General features: G+C 37.7%; 1 protein-coding gene across 8 annotated transcripts in view; it reads left to right on the top strand.

The window, feature by feature from the left end:
• Positions 1-27702, top strand: part of si:ch211-200p22.4 (phosphatidylinositol-binding clathrin assembly protein) — a 120227-nt gene that overhangs the window by 43536 nt on the left and 48989 nt on the right. For all 8 annotated transcript variants that reach the window (XM_055007669.1, XM_055007673.1, XM_055007672.1 and 5 more), the window contains 5 exons: positions 19360-19435; positions 19666-19768; positions 21459-21552; positions 23077-23188; positions 23541-23647. In XM_055007669.1, coding sequence (XP_054863644.1) covers positions 19360-19435; positions 19666-19768; positions 21459-21552; positions 23077-23188; positions 23541-23647 — 492 coding nt within the window. The remainder of the gene's footprint in view (positions 1-19359; positions 19436-19665; positions 19769-21458; positions 21553-23076; positions 23189-23540; positions 23648-27702) is intronic.

Raw genomic sequence — 27702 nt, 5'->3', positions numbered from 1 at the left:
CTAACCTCTAATAGCTGACACAGCCACTGAGTAGTTCTGTGCTTCACCGCCGGTTGGTTTTTTAAGTCAGAGCAAACACTTCTGAACATCAAACCCCTGCAACCTGTCACGCTAATTATTTTCCAAGAGGAACAGCCGTCCTAATAGCTCCCATAGTTTTCCGTTTTTCCTCAGTGTGCTGTGACTTCGAGGAATGTCACAGCCCCAAGATTTGCCAGGCCACAGGGTACAGTATAACACGGCGCTGTGAAGTTTGTTTTTCAAGGACGCCACGTACTCAGAAATACCACCCATCATCTTTTCTTCTTCAGGGCAGGGTAGTTGTACGTGTCAGCGAGGGAAAATTACAGTCTGATTGATTGCACCTCAGTGCATCAGGAAATCAGGATGGAGAGCTGCGACTGTGTGCAATCGGACGAAGGGAGGGGAAGGTGGTGGAGCAGACAGAGTGTGAGAGTCATTAAGGACATGAGAGGAGACAGGGACGGTCTGGCGAGGACACCGGGGAAAGTGCTGACGGTAGCAGGACACACCGCTTTCCTCTTCTCTCTGTGTGTGAGTGTTTTAATGTGAGGTAGAAAGAGACGGAGGGAGGGGGTAGACCATTCTACATTTCTACTGTTTCATTTTATCCAAAGCGACGTACATCTGAGAGTAGATACGACACCAGCAAGGATCTAGTCAGGAGGAAGCAACCTGGACGAGAGCCACAGAACAAATTCAAGTGTGATAATAGGACCGTGGTGCCTACTGGCAGTGTGGACGTTTTTTTGCTTATTAGGTGTTCAGGTGAAGAGCTGGATCTTTAGTCTTTTTGTAAAGACCGAGAGGGATTCTGCAGTTTGAACAGAGTTTGGTAACCACAAACGAGGAGAGTCTAGCTCAGAAGTGTCAACCATACGACCCTGCGACGACTTTGCAAAAGTCGACAAAAAAAGACAAAAATTAACAAAAAATAAGACAAAATGTTACAAAAATGACAAAAATGAGACACAAAACGACAAAAGCAAGAAAGACAATGGCAAAAATGAGATAAACCCCACGAAACAAAACAAAAAAAGGACAAAAATTCGGACAAAAAAGTTACAAAGCAACACCAATGAGGCAAAAAAATACAAATGCAAGAATCAAAGCAACAAAAAAATAGACAAACAACACAAGTGAGACAACCCCCCACAGAAACGACACACGAAGCAACAAAAACATTAGACAAACATTAAAAATCCGGCCAAAAAAATACAAACACAAGACAAAATATTACAAAAATGCAAAATAACAAAAAATGAGACAAACGACACGAAACAAAAGAAGGCAAAAAATGAGAAAAAACATTACAAAACAACAAAAAAATGGACAAACAACAAAAACAAGGCAAAAAAATTACGAAAAATGAGACAAACGACACAAAACCAAACAAAAAGACAGAAAATTAGACAAAAAAATCAAAATGCGACTCAAACGAGACAAAAAATTACAAAAGTAAGGGTCAAAGCAACAAAAAATAGACAAACAACAGAAGTGAGAGAAAAAAGCCCCACAGAAACGATACACAAAACAACAAAAACATGAGACAAATGGCAAAAAAACAACAAAAATAAGACAAAACATTATAAAAATGAGACACAAAATGACAAAAAAATGAGGCAAACAAAATGAAACAAAACAAAACAGACAGAAAATGAGACAAAAAATTACAGTGACAAAAAAATGGACAAACGACAAAAATGAGAAAAAATTATACAATAAATGAGACAAACGACAAAACAAAATAAAAAAGCGACAAAAATGAGACAAACGATAAAAATGAGAAAAAATTTGACAAAAAATTAGACAAACGACACAAAGCAAGAAACGTCAAAAAATGAGACAAAAATTACAAAGCGACAAAAATAGACAAACAATAAAAATGAGATCAAAAATGAGACAAACGACACAAAACAAAGAGACAAAAAATGAGACAAAAAGTTACAAAGCGACAAAAAATCGACAAACGATAAAAACGAAACAAAAAATTTCACAAAAACTGAGACAAACAGCACAAAACAAAAAAAAGACAAAAAATGAGACAAAAAAGTTATAAAGTGACAAAAAAATGGACAAATGACAAAAATTTGACAAAAAATGAGACGACATGAAACAAAACAAAAAAGCTAAAAATGAGGCAAAAATGGAAAAACTATAAAAATGAGACAAAAAATGAGACAAATGACACAAAAAAACAAAAAAGAGAAACCTAATGAGACAAAAAAGTTACAAAGTGACAAACAAATGGACAAACGACAAAAATGAGACAAAAAATTACAAAAGCGAGAATCAAAGCAGCAAAAAAATAGACAACACAAATGAGACAAAAACCCCACACACAAACAATACACAAAACAAAAAAAAAACCATGAAACAAACTTAAAAAGTCAGGCAAAAAAATACAAAAAAACCCAAAAACAAGACAAAATATTACAAAAACGCAAAATGACAAAAAAAATAAAATAAAAAGACAAAAAAGGTTACAAAGCGACAAAAAAATGGACAAACATCAAAAACAGGCAAGAAATTAGACAAAAAATGAGACAAGCGACACAAAACAAAAAAGAGACAAAAAAATTTGACAAAAAGTTACAAAGCGACAAAAAAATGGACAAACGTTAAAAATAAAACAAAAAATGAGACAAGCAACACGAAACAAACACTTGTGATGGCAAGACGACACAGTTTGTCCACGTTTGCTTCGGTGTAAAGTCAGTCGCCCACCTCGGCCGACAGATAGCGATCGGCCCGTTTGTTGCAGCGACATCACCGACACATCACCCCAACCAGCACCTTTGGGAGGACGGAGGCAGAGATCGAAGGCAGGACGAGGCTCGTGAGATGCTGCGATTGACCGGGGTGAGAGGGGAAGGGAAGAGAAAAGAGGTGTGGAGAAGTGCTGACTCAAGCAGCGTGTCAGAGCGGATGTTATTTGTGTCGCGTTGGAGGGGTCACCATGACTCTAATAGGACTCACTGGTGATAATCTGAAAGGCCCGAACGCACAAAGTCACCACACATGTGCTTCCTATCAGCTAGTGGTGTGCAGACGGAAAGATGATTAGTCTAGAGGCTGAGATTGCAGAGTGTGTGTGTGTGTGTGTGTGTGTGTGTGTGTGTGTGTGTGTGTGTGTGTGTGTGTGTGTGTGTGTGTGTGTGTGTGTGTGTGTGTGCTGCAGACGGACTCCCGCTTATCTCCCATACCCAAACATCCTATCTGAAAAGTGAAAACTCCAGGGTGACCCACCATGAACCAACACACTCACCACACACTTCCTTATGCTCCTTCAGGCAGATAAACAAGTTTTCTCCAACTCAAGTAAATTGGCTGCATCTTGTGTGATCAATAGATGAAAGCAGTGTGTGTGAGTGTTTGTGTGTTTGTGTGTGTGTGTTTGTCCTCCTGGGCTCAGCCATCCAGAAGCTTGCCGGCTACAACAAGCTCAATAGAGATTCTCCCAGTCAGGAGGGCGTCTGCGTCTAGTTTTTAGTTGTTGTTTTTTCTTTTGGATTCAGCACCGATCCAGGTTATTGATTTGGAGCGTCCACTGACACAACACTGAACAGATTATTTTTTTTGTGACTGTCCAGTCATAGGTTAGTAAGTGTAACTAGCTGCTGCAGGTGGGTGAAACTTTGGATTTAGGATATGATGGATGGTGGGACGGATTCTATGAAAGAGATAAGGTTTGTCATGTTGCAGATTTATGATCTAGTCTTTTTACTTTAGTTGGGCACATGTGAACTACTGAATGTACAGTAATCACGGCTGGGACTTTAACGCGTTAATTTTGATTTAATAATTACAGAAAAAATAACGCGTTAAAAAATAACACATTTAATCACACCTTTCTCAGTTCCCCAACACTGATACACACTCCTGTCCAGAAGGTGGCGCTAATGAACCAAAAGTCTGTTTTCCAGCCATGAAGAAGATACGTAGGATGCATTGATGTCAGTGACGAGAAAGTTTGGTGAACAGTGAAGGAAGATGAGACCGCATTAAGCTTGTTGGGCGGATCTTTTAAAAATCTTCCTGATGGCAGCTTGGATACAAGCGTGGTTATGTGCAAATTGTGCAACAAAGAGTTTCCTGATCATCTCTGTAAAACATGTTGCTGTTAGCACCAGAGCTAACATTATCTACAACAGCCCTGACACCGGCTAACAGTGTAGCCATCCCATAATAGACCACTTTAGAATACATTTAAAGTGCTTGAGTTTACAAAACTCTTAAAATGTTGACTATAATCACTATAATTGAACTTTGAGTTTGCAGTAATCTGTGAATGTAGTAGACAGATGAAAAATGCAGATAAATAGAAATGAAACAAACATTTTTGTTGTTTAAGTTCACGTATATGTGTATTCATCCACTCAGTCATCAACCAGAATTTATTTGAACTGGAAAACTTTGCTTATCGTGTCAAATATTGCGATTTGACAAAAATGCAACTTTAATAATATCAACTTTAGCTAATATAGAGCAACTTAAGCTAAAAGAGCATCTTCAATAATATCAACTTTAACTAACATAGAGCAACTCTAGCTATGGTAGAGCAACTTTAACTTCTTTAGAGCAACTCTAGCTATGGTAGAGCAACTTTAACTAACATAGAGCAACTCTAGCTATGGTAGAGCAACTTTAACTTCTTTAGAGCAACTTTACCTAACATATAGCACATGTAATCCTCTTAAACAACCAATGACTTTAGCTGCAAATGCTTCTTTGGCTTTGCCTGTTGAAGTTTTCCAAAGATGCACCGTTGTTATCACTAGACATGGACATAAAGCTCTTCATATGTTCATGTTATAACTGTTGGATCTACATTAAAGCTGGTGTACATGTGTATAAACTCAGTTTTTTGTGGATGATAATAGCTTTTAGGTGTTTGCACTGGGGTTTTAGTGGAAGACTGATGTTTTTAGGAGCTTGGAGTTGCAGAATTGTTGTGAAAATGAATCTTTAGCACCTCAGGCTAACTAGCTTACTGACAACAGTTGTTATTGAGCATCACCACTAAGGCGGTTGTAACTTTATTGCATCAGTTTGTGGGGTCTAAAGAAGCCACATTACAACTAAATAGTGTTTTTCAACTTGTCTTCTGTGCTGTCAGAGCCTTTTTTTTCTTCTCCAGTAGCGCTAAGTGGAAATGCGCCATTTGAAAACAAGCAGCCAGACATACTTAAGTTATGTAACAGAACAGTCAGCAGTCTTACATTTTTCCCTTATCGCCCTTCGAATGCGAGGAGCAACTAGCTCTGCATGGTAATGAACAATGTGGATTTCCATATCTTTCACATTGATCATGGACTCTCCCACGGCGTGTCCTCGTTTAGGGGGAAGCAGCGACGCTCCTGATGTTTCGCAAAAATGACAAAGTCCACATTTCCACACACACTGAATTGTACCTCTTGCATTTCACTTTTTGCTTTCTGCTCTGTTTGATGCGACATCTCCTCTAATGTTTTGCACACAGTTGTTTTAAAAGCCTTTAAAGCAGTCATTTCAGCCCCTGCTCTCTCTTCAAGTGCCGGGTTTAATTAGTAGAACTGTAATTAGCTCTCTTGGTGCCACCAGTCTATACAATCTCACTTAAAACATTACAATTAACCATATCACTGCGTTTGATCTCTGATTAAAAGTCATCTAAAAATAGCAGCAGACCCAGAAAGTGATCTTTCTACTCTCACAAGGTCTAGCAGTGAACACACAATATGACACACAGTAGCTAAAGTGCTGTTTTAATCAACCTTTTTTAATCTACTTATGTTTATATTTTTAGGACATATCTACATATATTTTTCTATTTATGTTTATATTTTAGGTCATATTTTTCGACTTATTTATTATATTTTTAGGACATATTTTTCTACTTGTATTTTTAGGTAATATTTTTCAACTTATATTTCTACGTCATATTTTTCTACTTATGTTTATGTATTTAGGACATATTTTTCTACTTATGTGTATATATTTAGGTCATATTTTTCGATTTATGTTTATATTTTTAGGACATATTTTTCTACTTATTTTTGTATTTTTAGGTCATATTTTTCAACTTACTATATTTTTAGGTCATATTGTTCTACTAATGTTCATATTTTTAGGACATATTTTTCTACTTATTTATTATATTTTTAGGTCATATTTTTCTATTTATTTGTTATATTTTTGGGACATATTTTTCAACTTATTTATTTTTTAATACATATTTTCTACTTAAGTATTTTTATTTTTAGGGCATATTTTTCTACCTATGTTTATATTTTTTGGACATATTTTTATATTTATGTTTATATTTTTAGGACTTATCTTTCTACTTATGTTTATATTTTTAGGACATATTTTTCTACTTATGTTATGCTTTCTTCAATCAACTTTTCTGAGAACTTTTGTCCCGTTTCATGTTATTCCAAGCCTCAGAAGCGCTCAGCCTGCCACTCACCAAACAATTTCTACACAGAAAATGAACTTTAACTTGTAGGATATTGGATTTCCACCCTATAATTGGAAAAAAAAAAAACCCGCAATTCCATGGATGAAGTGCTGCAGCGTCCCAGCATTATTTTGTAGTTTTCCGTCAAATGTGTGCGAACGAACATGAGGGACGCTGCGCCGTAGATGGAAAACTACACGTTATATGAGTGTGTGTGTGTTAGTGTTTGAAGCTATGAGTCATGTTCTCGGCTGCATCATTGACCTCGTCGACACACTCATCCACCAGCAAGACTCAACTGGAGCCCACACACTATTAGCCTCATCACCTTGTAGGCACAAACACACACACACACACACACACACACACACACACACACACACACACACACACACACACACACACACACACACACACACACACACACACACACACACACACACACACACACTCACTCAAAGACAGGAGTGCCAAACTCATTTTAGCTCAGGTTCCACATTCAGCCCAATTTCATCTCAAGTGACCAGTAAAATGAGAGCATAATAACCTATAAATAACCACAACTCCAAATGTTTCCTTTGTTTTAGTGCAAAGAAAGTACATTCTGAAAATGTTCACATTTAAGTGAAATTGTCTTTTACAAAACACCATGAACAACCTGAAATTTCTTCAATTTCAACAATATCATGCCTCAGTTTATTATTTACACATTAAAACTTACAGATCCCAGAGTGTCTACAAAGACACAAAACATTTAGTCACAGGTATCTGGAACTGAATGATACAGCATTTTACTTTATGATCAAAGCGACAGAAGTCGGACAAAAAAGACAAAAAAAGAAAAGAAAAAAAGACACTAAATATTACAAAAATGAGACACAAAACAACATAAGCGAGAAACGAAATGAGACAAAAAACAAAAAAGAGACAAAAATTTGACAAACAAGTTGCAAAGCAGCAAATAAATGAACACAAATGAGAAATAAAGAAGGCACAAAATGGCAAAAATGAGACAAAAAATTACAGAAATGGCACAAAAATGAGACAAAATGACCAAAGCAAAAAACAACACGAATAAAACAAAACAGAAACTGACAAAAATAAGACAAAAAACAGAAGCAAGACAAAAAGGAAACACAGAAAAAGAAAAATGAGGCAAAACTACAAAAACATGAGACAAATGACAAAAGTAAGACAAAAAAAACTAAAAACTAAAAAACAAGACAAAATGTTGCAAAAATGACAAAAACGACACAAAATGACAAAGCTGAGAAACAAATTGACTAAAAATGAGACACACGACACTAGACAAAGTGAAAATAAGACAAAAAATTAGACAAAAAGTAACATAACGTAATTGAGACAAAAATGACACCGAAAACAATAAAACATGAGAAAAACGGCAAAAGTCAAGAAAAGACAAAAAACAAGACAAAATATTACAAAAATGAGGCACAAAATGAGACAAACTGACACGAAACAAAACAAAAAATAGAAAAGATTAGACAAAAAATGACAAAAACGTGAAATGAACAATAAAAGTCAGATGAAAAAAGACAATAAACAACAAAAAAAACAAGACAAAATCTTACAAAATGAGACACAAAATGACAAAACAATGAACAATCTAGTATTTTACTTTGTGATCAAAACAACTTGTCAGGGTCTAGAAATAATTTTAAATTTAGTTTTGCAATTTTACAGTCTTCTCTGTAATTTTACACTTTACAAAGTTGTCCTGTGGGCCAGATTGGACCCTCTGGAGGGCCGGTTTTGGCCCACGGGCCGCATGTTTGACAGCCCTGGTCTAAGACTTTGCAGAAGTTGCAAATGTTCAGACGCGTTCATTTAATCCCACCCAGCGTCTCTTTGTGACTCTTTCACACTCTGATTGGATTTGGAGGCTAATCGGTGGGTTGCGTAAGGAGGAAGAGGAAATAGAAGAAGGGGTGGAATCCTGGGCAGGCAGGCAGGCAGCAGAAATCAGTTTACACATGTGTCCGTCCACACGTTTGCTGCTCTGCTTGCATAAGAGCTGCTTTCATTCAAGCAGCCTCGATCACGACTCATGCTTCTGGTCTGACTCACCGCCTTTTCACCGGAACTCCGTTCGCTCTCGGTTCTGACGATTTCGTCTGCCGTTCTACGTAAAGTCTAAAATAATTCACCCCGCGGACTCCCTGGCCCCCCGCTCAGAGATAAGCAGCCCCTTTGAACAGATGTTTCAACACCAGGCGACTGTAAAAGATCTGATTTAGAGCTCCAACTCTCCTCAAACAACACGGAGAATCCCAAACAACCTGCAGCTACTGGTAGAGTCTCTGGAAGCTGAGAGAAAAGTTCACTACCGGGATCAGTCATTGTTGATGGACTCAGATTTTTCTGCTAATATTTACATTTCTAAAATATTTTTCTACTGATGTTTTTCTACTGATGACATATTTTTCTACTGATGTTTTTCTACTGATGACATATTTTTCTACTTATATTTATATTTTTAGTTCATATTTTTCTACTTATATTGGTATTTTTATGTCATATTTTTCTACTTACACGGTGCGTACGTTGGCAGGTCCAAAGAGGGCCGAGCAGCAACTGTTTCAACTTCCCAGATATGCTGTAATGTGACGTCAGAAAGCTGCATGTTTACCAACCGGGCTGGTCTGTGATTTTATTTTTATATTTATATATATAAATATATATATATATAAAAATAAATAAATATAAAAAAAAAAAAAAAAAAAAAAAAAATATATATATATATATATATATATATATATATATATATATATATATATATATATATATATATATATATAAAAAACACCAAAGGGAGGAGAGATGAAAAGGATCTGAATTCACTGAGTGCAGATTCTCTTACTTCTCTTTGGATTTCAGCCTTGATTCATCATTCAGTGCTTCGTTTTAGGTCTGAAAAGTACGAAACGTAGCATTTTATGTGGACAAATGGAGCTTTAATCTAATATTTATTCTAATACTGTGATGGTTGTCAACACCTCTCTGATGTTTCCTGCACTCATTGTCCAGATGTGTAGAAGTGAGGAGGTAAATAGACTGTGAACTTCTCTCCCAGACGCCCCTTTTTCATTCTTCACACAACTGCTTTCATCACTTTTCTTAATATCAAAACGAGGGAACGTCTCCGAAGAGAGACGGAACAAAAAATGTGCACCATTATCTCCATATTTTATCAATTATCACGTCTCATCTGTCATAGTTGGTACGTTTCTGTCCACCTGGATTTAGGCACATTAGCAGTTAAAAAAAGTGGAAATGACTAGAGATCCACCATCATGGGTTTTTAAGCGACATAGAATAGAATGTTGTCAGTTTCTCTATATGTCCAGGACAAAAAGAGGAACCAAAATGACACATTTGCATTGGTGCCATACATTTAAAAAAAAAAAAAAAACAAAGGATCAAAATACAGTATGAATAAAGTAAAATAAATTGAAGATATAAAAATCTTCCTTTTCTTACATTTTTGATTACATTCCATTAAATGTAATGTTTTAGCAGCATAATTAGTATAATTACAATTAATAAGTTTGACTATACCTGAATATATAGAAGTAGAAGTGATTAAAGGATCTCCTCTGTTTATGTGGCTTTGACTGATCATTTTCTCTGCTACTGTTCTTGTCTGTTCTCTTCATCTTTCAATTTTCTATCACTTTCTTGCCCACTAAGGTCCAGATCTGAAATCATTATTAATTATTGTTCTCTAGACTCTAGTTTCAGGTTAATCTGTGGCTAACGTCTAACTTGGCCATTAGCCGTTAGCATAGCCTGTAGCCTTACCATGAGAGAAGCTAATTTCCCGGTTTTGTGGCGAACTTCTTGTTCAGTTTTTGCTTGTTTAGAGACATTTCTGAGACCACAGAGTGACTATGAACAGAGAAAAAAGGCTGTATCACACCTAAAGTAGAACATTTAGTTTATAAATGGTCATTCAATAAAGATACAGATACCAATAATCGGAAAATTACAAAATTTTTACAGTTGGACGTAAGGTGTTGCGGAAAAACACAAAATGTGACAACATACACTGCTGTTCAAAAGTTTGGAGTCATTTAGAAATGTCCTTGTTTTTGAAAGAAAAGCTGTTTTTTTCTATGAAGATAACATTGAATGAATGATAAATCCAGTCTCTACATTGTTAATGTGGTAAATGACTATTCTAGCTGGAAACGGCTGATTTTTAATGGAATATCTCCATAGAGGTACAGAGGAACATTTCCAGCAACCATCACTCCTGTGTTCTAATGCTACATTGTGTTAGCTAATGGTGTTGAAAGGCTCATTGATGATTAGAAAACCCTTGTGCAGTTATGTTAGCACATGAATAAAAGTGTGAAAAACGTGGAATTGTCTGGGTGACCCAAAACTTTTGAACGATAGTGTGTAATGAAACAGATTTTACATACATACATGCAGCATATCGCTTACTTTCACTCTAAAACTTTGACTTTGACTAAAAATTGCATCAGTTGAAGACATCAGATATGTGAGGACCATTAACAACACCAGTGTTCCTCAAATAGTCGACAGTGAAGAGTCTAATGGACCTTCATATACTCGCAGATGCTCTTGCCTTATTCCACTCCCAATCTTTAGATGACAGTCGTATGGAAGTGCATTATTTGCATGTTTTTTCTTACATTTTGCACCATATTTGGTTAGAAAGTTGACTAATGACAGCAGTTTATGACTCCTGCCTTCTGGAGTAGACTTTTTAGAAAAGATAGGAAGACTTTTACCTTCAGGTGTGGTTGGATAAAATGTTGTACGAAATGATTTGTGAAATTACATTACCATTCAAAAGTTTGGGGTCATCCAGGTAATTTCATGTTTTCCATGAAAACTCACACTTTTGTTCATGTGCTAACATAATTGCACAAGGGTTTTCTAATCATCAAATAGCCTTTCAACACCATTAGCTAACACAATGTAGCATTAGAACACAGGAGTGATGGTTGCTGGAAATGTTCCTCTGTACCTCTATGGAGATATTCCATTAAAAATCAGCTGTTTCAAGCTAGAATAGTCATTTACCACATTAACAATGTCTAGACGGGGTTTATCATTCATTTAATGTTATCTTCATTGAAAACAAAAATGCTTTTCTTTCAAAAATAAGGAAACTTATAAATGACCCCAAACTTTTGAATGGTAGTGTATATGATGACATGAACTTTTCAGGAACTGATAGATCAGAATGTTTTTCATAAAACCATAAAACTTTGCACACTTAGAGCTCTCATGGTGGCCATGTTGGTCAGTTTGCTTTCCACCGTAACCAGATTGTGTTTTGCATCATATCTCCAGAACCAAATGTGAAAAAACATAAAACATGTCACCTCTATGGCTCCATTTCTGGAACTGTTCAGTGCCCCAAATGCCAAATTCAATGCTTCTATGAAAAAGTGGATAAATCACCTTTATTTTGGTACATAAACACTGGAATATGTTGAGTATTGTGATGAACTTCGTCCAGCCGGAAACACTATGCTCTCAAAAAATGCAGCCCATCAAACTTTTGGAAAGATTTTTGTTAAATTCTTTTCACCTCATGGACCTTTTGAGAGTAGTTAAACTTGACTTATGCTTCGATCTTGATGGCTTTCTGTTTCAGACTGTAATACTTCCTCTGAACCTCTAAAAAAACAGTCATTCCCGGTTAAATTACAACACACTGCTGCTGGTGTGCAAGCAGCAGGAATGTTGCCTCTGAAGTAGGATTTAAAAATCAGAACTACTGCGAAATGCTGATTCTACCTGGCTGTGAATGTAACAGACACTGGTTTGTATGGTAAAATCCCGCACTCTAGTTTTTAGTCTGCATGCCAGCTAAGATTTCCCCTTACGGGAAGCTAAGGGCAGCTGACCATAAACCACTAAAAACACTCCAGACTCCATGAGTCTATCACTGTGGATGTCAGCATACTTTTGGGCATGTGGTATGTTTGGTTGGATCTGAGCTTTTACTTTTGTGACTGAGAATGAAGAAGCACAGAAATCATGCGTCATTTTGACATTTTTGCTGTTGAATTTCTGCAACAAACTGCAGCATCCTTGGCTTAACAGAGTCCGGAACACTTCAGGTCAGCACTGAAGCCGCTGTGTTTCTGTTACTACGGAAACCACCAACTTTCCTGGTTAGTGGCGAACATTTCTGAGACCACAGAGTGACCATGGACAGAGAGAAGAGGCTGCATCACACCTGAAGTAGAGCATTTAATTTAGCGATAATCGGTCAATAAAAACACAGATACCAGTAATAGTAAAAATGACACGAGAATCGACGTGTCTCCAAGTTTTCACAGTTGGACAAAAGGTGTTGTGGATGAACACAATATAATAGAACAGCTTTATATACAAACATAAAACATATTGTTTAGTTTCACTCTAACACTTTGATTTTGACTAAAAGTTGAAAGCATCAGATCTGTGAGAACCTTTAACAACATCACTGTTCATCAAATAGTCGACAGTGAAGAGTCTTGTTTATACCCTCAGGTGATAAAATTTGCGTCCATCGAACCCTTATGGACCTTCATGTACTCTCAAATGCACAAAGTCTGTATAAATAGTCGACAGTTAAGAGTCTTGGCCGTGTGGTAAGATTGGTCAGATCTTAGCTTTTCCTTTTGTTAGGCCCAGAATACATCTGTGATATGTTCAGGGAATACAAACCTAGCAGGGCTCTTAGATCCAAGGGGTCAGCTAGTCCAGGCCAGAGTCCAGACTAAACACGGAGAAGCAGCATTTAGCTGTTCTGCTGCAAACAAGTGGAACAAACTGCCAGTGGAGTTTAAACTTTCACCAGATGTAGACACTTTTAAGTCCAGGTTAAAAACATTTCTTTTCTCATGTGCCTATGTATGAAATCTGCACGATATCTTTTACCTATCTGCACCTCACTGTAATGCTTTTAATGTTTTATGTCAAGCACTTTGAATTCTCTTGGACATGAAGGGTGCTATGCAAATAACCTTGTCTTGCCTTGCCTTGCGTTTGGTGACTGAGAATGAAGAAGCGTATTAGTCATGCGTCATTTTGACATTTTGCTGTTGAATTTCTGCAACAGACTGTAGCATCCTTGGCTTTAGCAGAGTCCAGAACACTTCAGGTCAGCGATGAGGCCGCTGTGTTTCGGTTGCTAGGGAAACTTGCGCTGCACTTTTGAGAGGAAAGGCAGAATGCTGGTAGCTCTATGTATAGCGATGTTTCACGGCTGAGGCGGGGAGTAGCCAAGATCTAAAGGCATCAATAATACATGAGGTTGTTCTCCGATATGCTAACATGAATTATTCCACGAGCAAGCCGACCTGCTTCTCCATCTCTCCCTCCCTTCTCCAATCTCTGTACATCTTTTCATTGTCTCCTCTCTATTCTTAGACCTTTTCCTTCCAAATCTCCACTCGCCAACTGCGCCGTCTTGGAATCGTCTTTGCTGAATAATCTGGGGCTCAGTGGGTTTTCTGAGTCTTTCCTCTCCGTCTCCGCCAAGTGTTGTTTCTGCCCCTTTATAGATTTCCTCCTTTTTAACTATATCCATGCGTTAGTGTGGGTTCTCTCCGCTGCCTTTGTATGTGAGACCGAGGGAGAAACGCTGCCTCTCGTCAAATGGACTTTTGATGCAGTCGGCGGAGAAAGAGAGCTTATGAAGTTGGTGAGCTCTTTCTCTTGCCTCCTCTTCATCTGTGAACTTAACGTTGGGTCGACACAAGCAGAATGCTAAACTCATTACACAAACACACAAATCACAAGGCGGCGTCTTGTCCTACCTCTTGCTGTGTCGCACTTCAGCGGACACGCGCCAACTCACATTCAGTTCAAAGACATGAATCCATTGGTCGATTGCGAGAAAATAACTATTTTGCAGCAGTTTTACAAGCAACAGAACCGAATCTGCAGCTTCGCAAGTGGCTCTTTAAGGCTGTTTTTAAGCTAAATGCTAACATCTCCATGGAAACATGCCCATAATGACAAGACTGAGATGCAGAGTTTTACCAAGTACCATCTTTGTAGAATTAGGGAATGCTGCATTTTATAAATTGCCATCAAATGCAAATTACAGCTAAGGCTAATGAGAAGTGAAATGTCATTTGTTTTTCAGATATTTAGTCATTAAACCAGTATCAAACTGCATCACAATCCATTCAGTAGTTGTCGACAGTTAACTACAAGATAAAAGCATGCCATCAATCAAAGTTGTTGAATTATTACTTCTATCTCCAGAGTTGCACGGCTAAAAGAGCTAATAATCCAAATGTTTGCTGGCTCCAGCTCATTTGCAGACATGTATTCATATATTTGAAATTTAAAATGATGCACAAAATAACAACCCAAAAAAGAAAATCAGACTTAAGCTTGTTTCCATCACTGATATAGGGCCAATAAACTAGGTTTTGTGATTTTTGTGGTTCTTTTGTTCATGCTATGTAAAGGTGATGACAGTGAATGAAGTTCGGAAAAGATCTGTCGCCCATTGTGCAAGTAATGTCTTTATGAAAAACCAAAAACTTTCTTAAGCAAACATGAAAACTTTTTTGGGAAAGTGGGTGCAGTTTAGTTCTTACTTTTACATTTTCCAATTTTAAAGCAATACTTGAAAATATGCCAAAATTATGTTACAAAAGCATGTTTTTCATTGTTTTATATGCTTTAATATTTAAAGACATACACCAAATGAAACTGTCCAAAACATTACGCAGTTCAACAGTAAAATCAAATGTCATTTTTTATACCATTTTTCATTTTCAAAATATTAATATTAGCTTGTATGGGCTAATGTAGCAGATAATGGTATATTATTTAGGCTAAAGGAGCGGCTAACATTATACATTGGCTAACACTGCAGGTTGTGTTATCCTGTTTAGGCTAAAGTTAACTTGTATCGGCAAATGTAATAGATTATGATATCTTATTTAGGCTAAGGAGCTTTAGGAGCAGCTAGCATTATCTATTGGCTATGTTATTTTGTTTAGGCTAAGATTAGCTTCTATTTGCTAATGTAGCAATAAATCTTATTTAGGCTAAAGTAGCAACTAACATTATCTATTGGCTAACAAACAAAAATATTTAGTTCAGGCTGGTGTTATCTTGTTTATGCTACTGTTAGCTTGTATAGGTTAATGTAGCATTTAATGATATCATATTTATGCAAAAGGAACCGCTAACATTATCTGTTAAATACATGTCAGATTTTATAGATATAAACATCATTGCTTATTTTTGTCAAGTCTTAAACGCTGCTAACATTAACTACCACGAGGCTCGCTTCCCGTTATGTAACCGCCGCATACTTAACCCCCAACCGCCCTCAACTTAACCTGATCTCTAACCATCAAAACCCCAAAGTCCACGGTAAACCGTCTGGGGACTGAGTTTCTGTCCACAGATGGAACTTGAATCCTGGTGTGTGGCGCTGCAAAGAGTTTTGTCTTCACAATGTGTGCATATGCACAAGAAAGGACAAGAACAAAATCGCATTCTTTATGCCTTTTTAAACAGTCCCAGAGGCCTTGGAAACGACGGTGCAGCCCAATCCAACACACATGCCCGCAAGCACATTTGTGCTGACGAACACACACATTCTGAGATTCTCCAACCAGCCAGCAAAGCCTGGTGCGCTGCCAGATCGGGAATTGGCAAACTGGCAAATCTCAGATCATTTTAAGTCAGTTGGACAGAGATGGCCTTAACTTTAAGATGCTTTTGGGAAGCCCGAGGCCTGCAGAACTGTGGACGGTAGCCAAGACTTATTCCTCTGCGCTGTGTTGTTCAGCCATGTGAAGAAGACGAGGTAGCAGAGACTCACAGGGGACGAAGAACAGCCTCATGTCTCAAGTCTTTTCACTGCAAAGTTCAATGCAAGTCTCCAGGTTGCTGCTGGTTTGACACCATGTTAGAGATTTTACTGCAGCTGGACTGTATAACATTCAACCGCTTTAAACTACGGCAGTCATTCTCTATGAAAACAAACTGGATTTTCTTAGTAGTAAAATCTTTGTATATACAGATAAACACAGAAATTCCCAGGAGAACGCCTGAACTGAAAAAGTTCATGACCAACAAAATTCTTGGAGGTCAAAAACATTAGCTGCAGCCTGCATGGCAATAATTAGCAGTAGCTGGAGGATTGAACTCTTATTATCTACTTTAAGATCTATGCTACTGTTAAGCTTCTTACATCTCAGATCCAGCAATAAAATGTAGTTTACGACTCAGAAATGGATGTGTGTGTGTATATATATATATATATACACACACACACACACACACACACACACACACACACACATATATATCCATATGGTACTGTTTTCAGTGAACATATATTCACATTCGTATCATGCATAGCATGCATAGCATACAATATGTACATAGCTTATTACTTTTAAATTTTAAATTGCATATATTGTGAGATTTTATGCATATATTTTATATCTTTAAAAAAATTAAGTTTTCCACACCGAAGGCGAGCTAATGCACTGAAATTTTGTTCAAATGGACTCCAACTAGTGTTGCGTTATGAATGATAGCAAAGGGTCTGTTCTATTCTATTCTATTCTAATCTATTCTATTCTATTCTATTCTATTCTATTCTATTCTATTCTATTCTATTCTATTCTGTCACAACTCTAAAAGACACAGCTTTAATCCAACACACAGAGCGAATAGCGGCATAATGCAGGACAAATAATAGAAGTCCTCCACTTAGCTCAAGGTCTTTAAAGTCCTTTAATTAAAAGGACTTACACTGCAGAGACTCCTTGTTTTGACTCCACGTACCTGTGGGTGATGGCTACACACAGCTTAGCTCCATATTACCTTACTAATCTGGTTTTAAGTCGAGTGCTGACTCAAATGTGGGTGCTCATCTCTGCCAGACAAACCAAGACAGGCTGTTTTTTTTTTGTAAACATGGACGAGATACCAGCACCTGCCACAGAGGTCTGAGTAATATCTAAATTTCCAGCCAGAAAATTCAGAGTTTGACAATCAGTGAAGCTAAAAGCATTTAGATATAAACAAGGATGTCAAAAAGTCATAGCGGCGATGTGATTTTTCACATTCTGGACCGAAGCTTTAGATTTGATCTCATTAACATTTTGCAAGAAGCCATTACATAATACTTTGTTATATTTTGCTGCCAGTCGTCTCCCACTTCCCAAAGGTTAATTAATTTTTATTTCCTGCTTCCTCACTAGTTCTGTGTGAGTCCTAATAGATGACTGGAGCAGGAGGAAAGTACATTTTTAAACATTGGCTCTACAGCCGGAGTTAAAGCAAGCAGTGGAGGTTAAACCAGTGGTGTTGTCGTGTTGAGGCTAAGATTAGCTTGTATAGGCTAATGTAGCTGATAGTATCTTATTTAGGCTAAAGGGCCAGCTAACACTATCTGTTAACAACATAGCAGGTTTTGTTATTTTGTTTAGGCTAATGTTATTGTCTTTAGGCTAATATTGGCGTGTATAGGCTAATGTAGCAACTATCTTATTTATGCTAAAGTAGCAGCTAACATGATCTGTGGGCTAATATTGTAGGTTTGGTTATTTTATTTTGGCTAATGTTATCGTGTTTAGTGTAAGATTAGCTTGTTTCAGCTAATGTGGCAGATAATGATATCTTATTTAGGCTAAACGAGCATCTAACATTATTTGTAGGCAATATAGCAGGTTATGTTATTTTGTTTAGGCTACTGTTACTGTGTTTATGATAAAATTAGCTTGTCTAGGCTAATGGAGCAGATAATGATATCTTATTTAGGTTAAAGGAGCAGCTAACATTATCTGTTGGCTAACAGAAGGTTATTTTATATCGTTCAGGCTAAAATTGGCTTGTAGAGTAGCATATATTGACATCTTATTTAGGCTAAAGCAAAAGCTAACATTAGCTGTTGCCGAACATAAACAAAAATATGTTGTTTAGGCTAAGATTAGCTTGTATAGGTTAATGTAACAGCTATCTTATTCAGGCTAAAGGAGCAACTATCATTATCTGTTGATTAACATAGCAGGTTATGTTATTTTGTTTAGGCTAATGTTATCCTCTTTCGGCTAAGATTAGCTTGTTTACGCTAATATAACAGATCATATAGTATTCTGCGAGAGGCCATTACATAATACTTTATTATATTTTGCTGCCAATCGTCTCCCACTTCCCAAAGGTTAATTAATTTTTATTTCCTGCTTCCTCACCAGTTCTGTGTGAGTCCTAATAGATGAATGGAGCAGGAGGAAAGTACATTTTTAAACACTGACTGCACAGCCGGAGTTAAAGCAAGCAGTGGAGGTTAAACCAGCAGGAGACACTGGTTAAACTGTGACCTTTGACCTCTGCATCAAAACAAAACCAGTGACAGGAAGTGGTGGTTTTTAAGAACATGAAACGATTTAGTCATCGCTGGCGTTTCAACATCTTGACAGATGAAGTGTTTGAGTCAGAGCGGAGATGCTGCCTTTAGATAGAGACGTCACGTCGCCGATGATTCATGTCGTTCTTCTTTAGCTGCTGACTAATGAGCATCAACTGTCACCATCTGTAGGCAGTGTATGTTTGAGACCAGTTTTCTTTTTTAATAATAAAACAAAAGTTGTCTTTTCCTGCCAGCTGCTGATAACTTCAACTGGAGAAATTTATCAGCACCCAACTTTTCCAGCCATCCGGTGTCTTTGGCAGCCCCACAATTAACTGCAACTAAGAGAAATTACAAAGAAAAGCCTTTTTATTCATGAAATTACTGTCTTGTTGTCGAGTTCTTTTTGTTTTGTGATTGTACAGCTGATTTATATTTTGGATCAACACTTTGCAAGCTTTTGTTTGATCAAAGATGAACTTTTTGACATTTGTCTTTCTTATCGCAGCGTTTCATCCAGTACCTGGCCTCCAGAAACACTCTGTTCAACCTGAACAACTTCCTGGATAAAGGAGCCCTGCAAGGTACAATACTCATTCACATCTCACTCTCTGGAAGTCCCGTGAAGATAATTTATGGCGTAATTTGTTTTTACAGAGAACCAGATGGGACAGATTTGCCTCAAAGGACATTACACGGAGTACCAAAACATGTTAGACAATTGAGTTGGAGTATTTAAAAGTCTAAATAAATGCCTGCAGCCGTTTGTAGCCTTCTCAGTGTTTTTTTCCTTCCTCTCTTTTTCCTCTCCCAGGTTACGACATGTCAACCTTCATCAGACGATACAGTCGCTACCTGAACGAGAAGGCCATGTCCTACCGACTGGTGGCTGTGGATTTCACCAAGATGAAGAGGGGGTAGGAGCGCAAAACGTCAACTTTACTCATCGTTTCACACTTTTCCTGTCGCACATCAGCACACGGTGTTTATCTGTAGACAGAACTGACAGCAAAATATCTGCAGAAAGTTTTCCAGTGGAACATAAAGCTCGACAAACTAAGAACTAAGCCACCACAGTGTGAAAATATCTTCAAAAGTCTTAAGTGCTAGCTGTAGCCTCGCTATTAGGACTGGCCGACCATTAGCTTAGCGATGGCTATTGACTGACTTTTTAGTTCACATTAAACAAACGACATGTAACATGCAAATTATTGAGATTTTGAGGTCATGATAGGCTGATTTTGAACAAAGCCAGGTGATGTTTTTACACCTCTTTCCAGTCTTTATGCCAAGCTAAGCTAACCTAACAATGCAGCTGTAAGATGGAACATGCACTACCATTCAATAGTTTGGAGTCACTTAGAAATGTCCTCATTTTTGAAAGAAAAGCATTTTTTTTTAATGAAGATAACATTACATATGAATGATAAATCCAGTCTAGACATTGTTAATGTGGTAAATGACTATTCTAGCTGGAAATAGCTGATTTTTAATGGAATATCTCCATAGGGGTGCAGAGGAACATTTCCAGCAACCATCACTCCTGTGTTCTAATGCTACATTGTGTTAGCTAATGGTGTTGAAAGGCTCATTGATGATTAGAAAACTCTTGTGCAGTTATGTTAGCACATGAATATAAGTATGAGTTTTCATGGAAAACATGAAATTTTCTGAGTGACCCCAAACTTTTGGACGGTAGCCCAGATAGCTCAACAGGTTGAGTAGGTGACCCATGAACAGGAGCTATAGTCCCTGATACAGCAGCCGGGCTTCGATTCCAGCTCACGGCCCTTTGCTGCAGGTCTTCCCTTCCATTTCTCTATTTACTTTCCTGTCTGCTTCTTCACTAACCTGTGAAATAAAGCCCAAAATGGCCAAAAAAGTAACTTAAAAATACATATATATTTAAAAATCTTAAGTACTAGCTGTAGCCTTGTTATTTCGACTTGGCGACCATTAGCTTAGCGATGGCTAATGACTTTTTAGTTCACATTAAACAAACATGTAATATGAAAATCAGGGAGATTTTGAGGTGCTGACAGTGACGTTTTTGCACCTCTTTCCAGTCTTTATGCTAAGCTAAGCTAACAGGTGGCAAGCTGTCATTTCATACTTAGCACACAGACATGACTGGTATCCATCTTCTTATCAATCTATACATGTAAAACTAGTCCTTTAATAGCAGAAATGCAAAATCCTGATATGTTAATGCGTCCGCTAACGACCGCACAGCCTCACCTGAAGCCTTTGTTTGAAAGTGAAAGTGGATGCGTGCTTTCAGAAGCTCATGTTTGGAGGATCATTTAAATTTCAGAAAGTCCAGCTGTTGTGGAGCGAGGCTGGATTTGTGCCGTGCTGATCCTACCGTCTCATTACTCATCAGAAGAACATGTTTTCAGGCAATTAGTTGCAAGCTCTTCACTTCGAGAAGCTGGAGAGACTTTGCATTACTGGGGGAGCTTTAGTGTGCAAATCGTTGTTTACTTTTGGTCTTGCATCATCTCTTCATTTGTTTTGTTTTTTTGATTCTTCCTAATTTGCATTAAAATTTGCATGTGGATTTTCCTTAGCGAAGTAATTGTGTGTGTTTGTTTCCTGCTTCTTCAGTATCGATGGTGTGATGCGCACCATGAACACAGAGAAGCTGATCAAGACGCTGCCCATCATCCAGAACCAGCTGGATGCTCTGCTGGACTTCCAGGTACGAAGTGTGTCGAATACATGTGCATTCGGAGTTGTGGCTGATTTGCTTTCCAATCAAAATGTAAATTGAAGGAACAGTTTGCAAAGTCAGAAGGAGCATTTTCTGGCGACAGATTTCAGGTGTGGATTTGCTGAAAATTGTGGTTTGTGCCAGCGAGATTCAAACGCCGATAAAAATGGACGCCAATGGAAGGTTCTTGTTGGAAGTAGTCGGTGTGTGTTTGTGTTAGATTAGTTAGATGTTTGTGTGGCGGTGAGTTCATGCCAAGACACAAAAACTGTGTCTAACCAGTCAGTCGGTTACGATATCTATATTTTGACATAAATATCTTGACAGAAGAGGATATAATATATGAAGGGTTTGGAAGCAGAGTGGTCTAATCCACTGTATGTAGTTTTTGAGAAATTAGTTTTTGGGAAATGATGAAATTCTGACTGATTTCAGTTAATTTTCCAGTCATTTCAGACTATTTTCATGCCATTATGAACAAATTGTCATCATTTTAGATCATTTATGGAATTTTTTCTGTAATTCTGGATCATTTTCAAGCCATTTTGGATCATTTTGGATCATTTTTGAAGCATCTTGGGCAATAAGGGTCTGGAAACAGAGTGGTCTGACCCACTTTCTGTAGTTTTGGAGAAAAATGGCTTCAAGGTTTTATGTTTTCAAGAATGGTCTAACATTCCTCTTTATCACTGTATTTGAGTTGCAGGTTAGACCACTAAAATCTAGACCATAAAATATGACAGAAATTACATGAGACCCGTCTGCTTCTAACCCCCTCAGTTGTCAGTTCTTGGCCTATATCTTGGCCACACCAAGATCCTACCCAACCTGAAACACCAACATGTTGATTTTTTTGGATTTTAATCAAATTTATATTCTGTGGTGCTTCTAGGGCTCCAGAGCCCAGCATACAGTGCTATGAAAAAGTATTTCCCCCCCTACAGAAACCTTCTATTTCTGCATATATGAAGGGTTTGGAAGCAGAGTGGTCTGACCCACTTTCTTTAGTGTTTGAGAAAAATGGCTTCAAAGTTTTGAGTTTTCCAGAATGTTCTAACATTCAACTGTAATGCTGTATTTGGGTTGTGGGTTAGACCACTCTGACACTAAGACCATAGAATATTACAGAAATTGAAAAAAGCTCAGTTTGGATGTTTTGTGAGTTAGATCACTCTGCATCTATCCCCCTCATACATAATAGTTATTTGGCTGGGCAAAAATGAAAATTTTTTTATCGCAATTAATTGATTTTCTGCGATTAATTCAACAAAAATGCAATAACATTAGTAATGAGCAATAGACTGTCAGAACAATAATAATAAAAAATGGTGACAGTGTGTGATAAAATAGTATTCGGTGTAATTAATTAATACAATAACCCGATAATAACACCCACCACTATAGACATTTGTGTGGTGGTGAGTTCATGGCAAAGGTGAGAGGTGTTGCTATTTGGGAAAAGATTTGTTTTTCTGAAAAGCTTTTCTCACTTCCCTTCTTTCTTCTCTGCAGGCCAACCCTAACGAGCTGACCAACGGCGTGATCAACTCGGCCTTCATGCTGCTCTTCAAAGACTCCATCAGGCTGTTTGCGGCATACAACGAAGGGGTCATCAACCTGCTGGGTAACACACATCTGAACACGCATGAATAAACACAGCCAACCCACTAAGGCACGCTCTCACAAATGATCAGGTATAAGTACGGCAACAGTTTGTTGATGCGTGACCGAACACGTGCACACGCTCATGTCTGCTAGATATAGAAACACCACAGCAAAACTCACACGTATGTGCACAGTCTAGTTGCCACGGCAGCAGAGCAGGTTTCTGACAAGCTGTCATGTAGCTGCTGAATGTTTCTGTTTGTCTCCACCCGATCGTGTTCTGATTTCTTATTTTTCCTTCCCTCCTTTGTTTACCTCTTAAATTTCTGTTTCACCCCTCCTCCTTTCTACCTTCTCCTCTGTCTCTGTAGAGAAATACTTCGACATGAAGAAGAACCAGTGTAAAGACGCTCTGGACATCTACAAGAAATTTCTTTACAGGATGACGAAGCTGTCGGAGTTCCTTAAAGTGGCAGAGGTATTTTCACACCCAGCAAATAAATGCCCACATCAGGGATATTCCTTTTCTACGGTGCGTTTTGTCAACTTTGACAGAGCAACCCCTGTTTAAGTTGAGCCTTTTCCTCGTGAGTTCTTGTCCTTGCTGATGAACACATACACTGATCAGACCTAACATTATGACCACCTGCCTAATATTGTGTTGGTTCCTGACCCGTCGAGGCCTAGACTCCACTAGACCCCTGAAGGTGATCTGTGGTATCTGGACTCCACTAGACCCCTGAAGGTGTTCTGTGGTATCTGGACTCCACTAGACCCCTGAAGGTGTTCTGTGGTATCTGGACTCCACTAGACCTCTGAAGGTGTTCTGTGGTATCTGGACTCCACTAGACCCCTGAAGGTGTTCTGTGGTATCTGGACTCCACCAGACCCCTGAAGGTGATCTGTGGTATCTGACACCAAGATGTTAGCAGCAGATCCTTTAAGTCCTGGAAGTTGTGAGGTTTGGCCTCCATGGATTGGACTTGTTTGTCCAGCACATCTCACCAATGCTCCATTACATTGAGATGTGGGGAATTTGAAGACCAAGTCAACACCTCAAACTGGTTGTTGTGCTCCTCAAACCATTCCTGAACCATTGTTGCTTTGTGGCATGGCACATTATCTTGCTAGAAGAGGCCACAGCCATCAGGGAATATCGTTTCCATGAAAGGGTGTACATGGTCTGCAACAATGCTTAGGTAGGTGGTTCATGTCAAAGTAACATCTACATGGATGCAGGACCCAAGGTTTCCCAGCAGAATATTGCCCAAAGCGTCACACTGCCTCCACCAGCTGGCCTTCTTCCCATAGTAGTTGGATTATGTTCATTTTGTCGTTACTTACTATGAAATAGCGTTACTTTTAAAACGACAACTCAATAGGGAAAAATCATACTTTCCCTATTGAGTTGTCGGTTTAAAAGTAACGCTATTTTATTGTTTCCATAGTGCATCCTGGTGCCATGTGTTCCCTAGGTAACCGACACATCTGGCCACCCACATGAATTTTGAGTCATTTTGGACAAGTTTTAGTCATTTTGGACTAATTTTGGATAAACTTCAGTCATTTTGGGCAGATTTCACCAAACTTTTGACACCTTTTAGGAATTTTGGAAAAGTTTTAGTCATTTGGGGCATTTATAAAAATATTTTTGGCAATTTTAGGTTATTTTAGAATAATTTTGAGTCCTTTTGAGAACGTTTTAGTCATTAAGGGCACAATTTGACTTTATTTTGGGCAGATTTCAGCCATTTTAGATCATCATTTGAATCAATTTTGGATAAACGAGTCATTTTGGATGGATTTCATCTAATTTCAGATACAATTTAGTGAAACTTTAAGAAATCTAGTCACTTTGGTCTAGTTTTGGTTATTTTTTGAAGAGATTTGCATAATTTTGGGCATTTTTTAATAGTTTTGTTTACTTGTAATGCTGTGTACAGCTAGGAGAAGAACAGCGTAAACATGGAGGAATTCCAGCGATTTGCATGTTTTTCTTTTTTGTAAAAGAAAACGTGATTCATCAGACCAAGCCACCTTCTTCCATTGCTCTGTGGTCCAGTTCTGATGCTCATTGTGTACAGGGATCAGCATGGGCTCCCTGACTGGTCTATCTATGCAGCTCCATACATGACAAACTGATCCACTGTCTATTCTGACACCTTTCTATTAGAACCAGCATTAACTTCTTCAGCAATCTGACCAACTGTAGCTGGTCTGTTGGGTCGGACCACATGGCCAGCCTTTCTCCCCACGTTCATCAATGAACCTTGGCTGCCCATGACCCTGTCACTGGTTCACCACTGTTCCTTTGCTGGACCACTTTTGATAGATCCTGACCACTGCAGACCAGGAACACCCCACAAGAGCTGCAGTTGTGGAGATGCTCTGAACCTGTCGTCTTGTCAAACTGATTCACATCCTTATACTTGCCCATTTTTCATGCTTCTAACATCAACTTTGAGGACAGAATGTTCTCTTGCTGCCTAATATATATATATATAACCCACAAAGAAGAGCCATGATGGAGAGATAATCAGTGTTATTTACTTCTGTCAGTGGTCACAATGTTACATCTGATCGGTGTATATTTACAGATAAAAAACACACAATCAAGCCCAGTTCTACTCAAACTGTACTTTAAAAGTGTATTCTTTCCCCATAGCCAGTTTTGCTCACGCAGCTACTGTACTCTGTTCAAACCCTAACTTACCCTCACTGCCCCACATTTGCTGTACACACACACACACACACACACACACACACACACACACACACACACACACACACACACACACATATATATATATATATATATATATATATATATACACCCAAAATAACTGTAAGATGGAGGATGTGGTTAGGCGCTCCGTTAGCTCCGCTCCCCACACTCCTCCATCTAATCCTTTCTTCCCCCTCTCCCTTTGACAAAGATGGATACTCATGTGGTTCTCCTTCGCCCAGTGCCCACAGATCATCCCTCTTTCTTTCTTTATTTCGCTTGTGCCCTCTTCTTCCCCTCCCTCCATTGTTTCAGCAAACCTGAAACACTGGGAATCAGCTGCTCTAACTTCAGGAAGCTGCACCACCGGTTTCACTTTCCCCCCCGCAGCCATGTACATAGAAATAAATGGTTCCCATCGAACTCCTTTGTCTTTTATAATTAGGTTCCCTGGACAATTAGGTGCTTTTTTCTGTTTGTTTTACAAAAAAGGAGTGCTTAATTAAAAATATGGCAAATAAATAACGAGCTGTTCCGTTTTTAGATTTCACAACATGTCAAGGATTCTTTATGCTTTTAACTTTTAACTGGTTTTCTAAGTTCTTCCGTCAATCTCAGTAAATTCCAGGGAGAGGCTGTCTGATTAGACGCTGAATACATTAAGACTTCAAAAATCAACCTAAAAAAACTGTCAGTGTGACATATAATAAGTGATATGGGCATAAATTAACAGTGGCTTCTTCCACCGACTGCTGTAGCTATGAAATGTTTAATTTAACACCAATACAGATTATCATATGCAGTTTAACCCTCTGAACCCCAAGAAGTTTCTATATATTTTTTTGTTTTGTTTTTCTTCACTGTAGGTTCATTTTTCTCTTCAATCTAAATTCCTTCATCTCTATAGCAACAGAACAACCACGACTGGATGTAGAGAAAACCCAAGAATGTCTTTCCATGACCCAGTTGAAGTGCCATATGGCGAGAAAGTTGAATGTCTTGGATTATATATTTTAACAAAATTGAAAAAACTGCAATAAAAACGACATCATATGTTTCCAAGTGTCTGCAGGAGTTAAAAATGGTGATTTTTCATACTACAGGTGTTCTATGACATATTTTTAGCTCACACTGCCTGCAGTTCAACCTAAAAGTCCAGGAATTTTTGTCACGCGACTGTTGCTCTCAGCTGAGTCGCTAATAGTTTCATGGTTGCACCGAGGGTTGCAGATTTTTAAAATTTTTTACAGAATCTGGTCAGAGCAAATGGTTTAAGTTGATTATTATTATTATTACTATTATTATTATTATTATTATTATTATTATTATTATTATTATTATTATTAATAATAATAATAATAATAATAATAATAATAATAATAATAATAATAATAATAATAATCATCATCATCATTTATTTAATTCATTAATAATAATTGTTACTTTTTTACAGAATCTGGTCAGAGCAAGCGGTTTAAATTTATTATTATTGTTACTATTAATTTCATAAATTAATTATATTTTTACATTTTTTTGCAGAATCTAGTCACATGGTTTAAATTGATTATTATTATGATAATGATGATGATGATTATTTATTATGCTAGAAATATCATTTATTTAATTAATAATAATTTATTTAATTAATTAATAATAATGTATTTAATTAATAATAATTTTTACTCTTGTACAGAATCTGGTCAGAGGAAACGTTACAGTTTATTATTGTTATTATTCTTATTCTTATTATTAATTAATAAGTAATAATTTTTCTTTTTTTTACAGAATCTGGTTAGAGCAAGCCTTTT

This window comes from Amphiprion ocellaris, chromosome 23 (genome assembly GCF_022539595.1).
Source record: "Amphiprion ocellaris isolate individual 3 ecotype Okinawa chromosome 23, ASM2253959v1, whole genome shotgun sequence".
Classification (NCBI taxonomy): domain Eukaryota; kingdom Metazoa; phylum Chordata; class Actinopteri; family Pomacentridae; genus Amphiprion; species Amphiprion ocellaris.
Note: the sequence above shows the minus strand (reverse complement) of the source record. Positions and strands in the feature narration are given on the sequence as shown.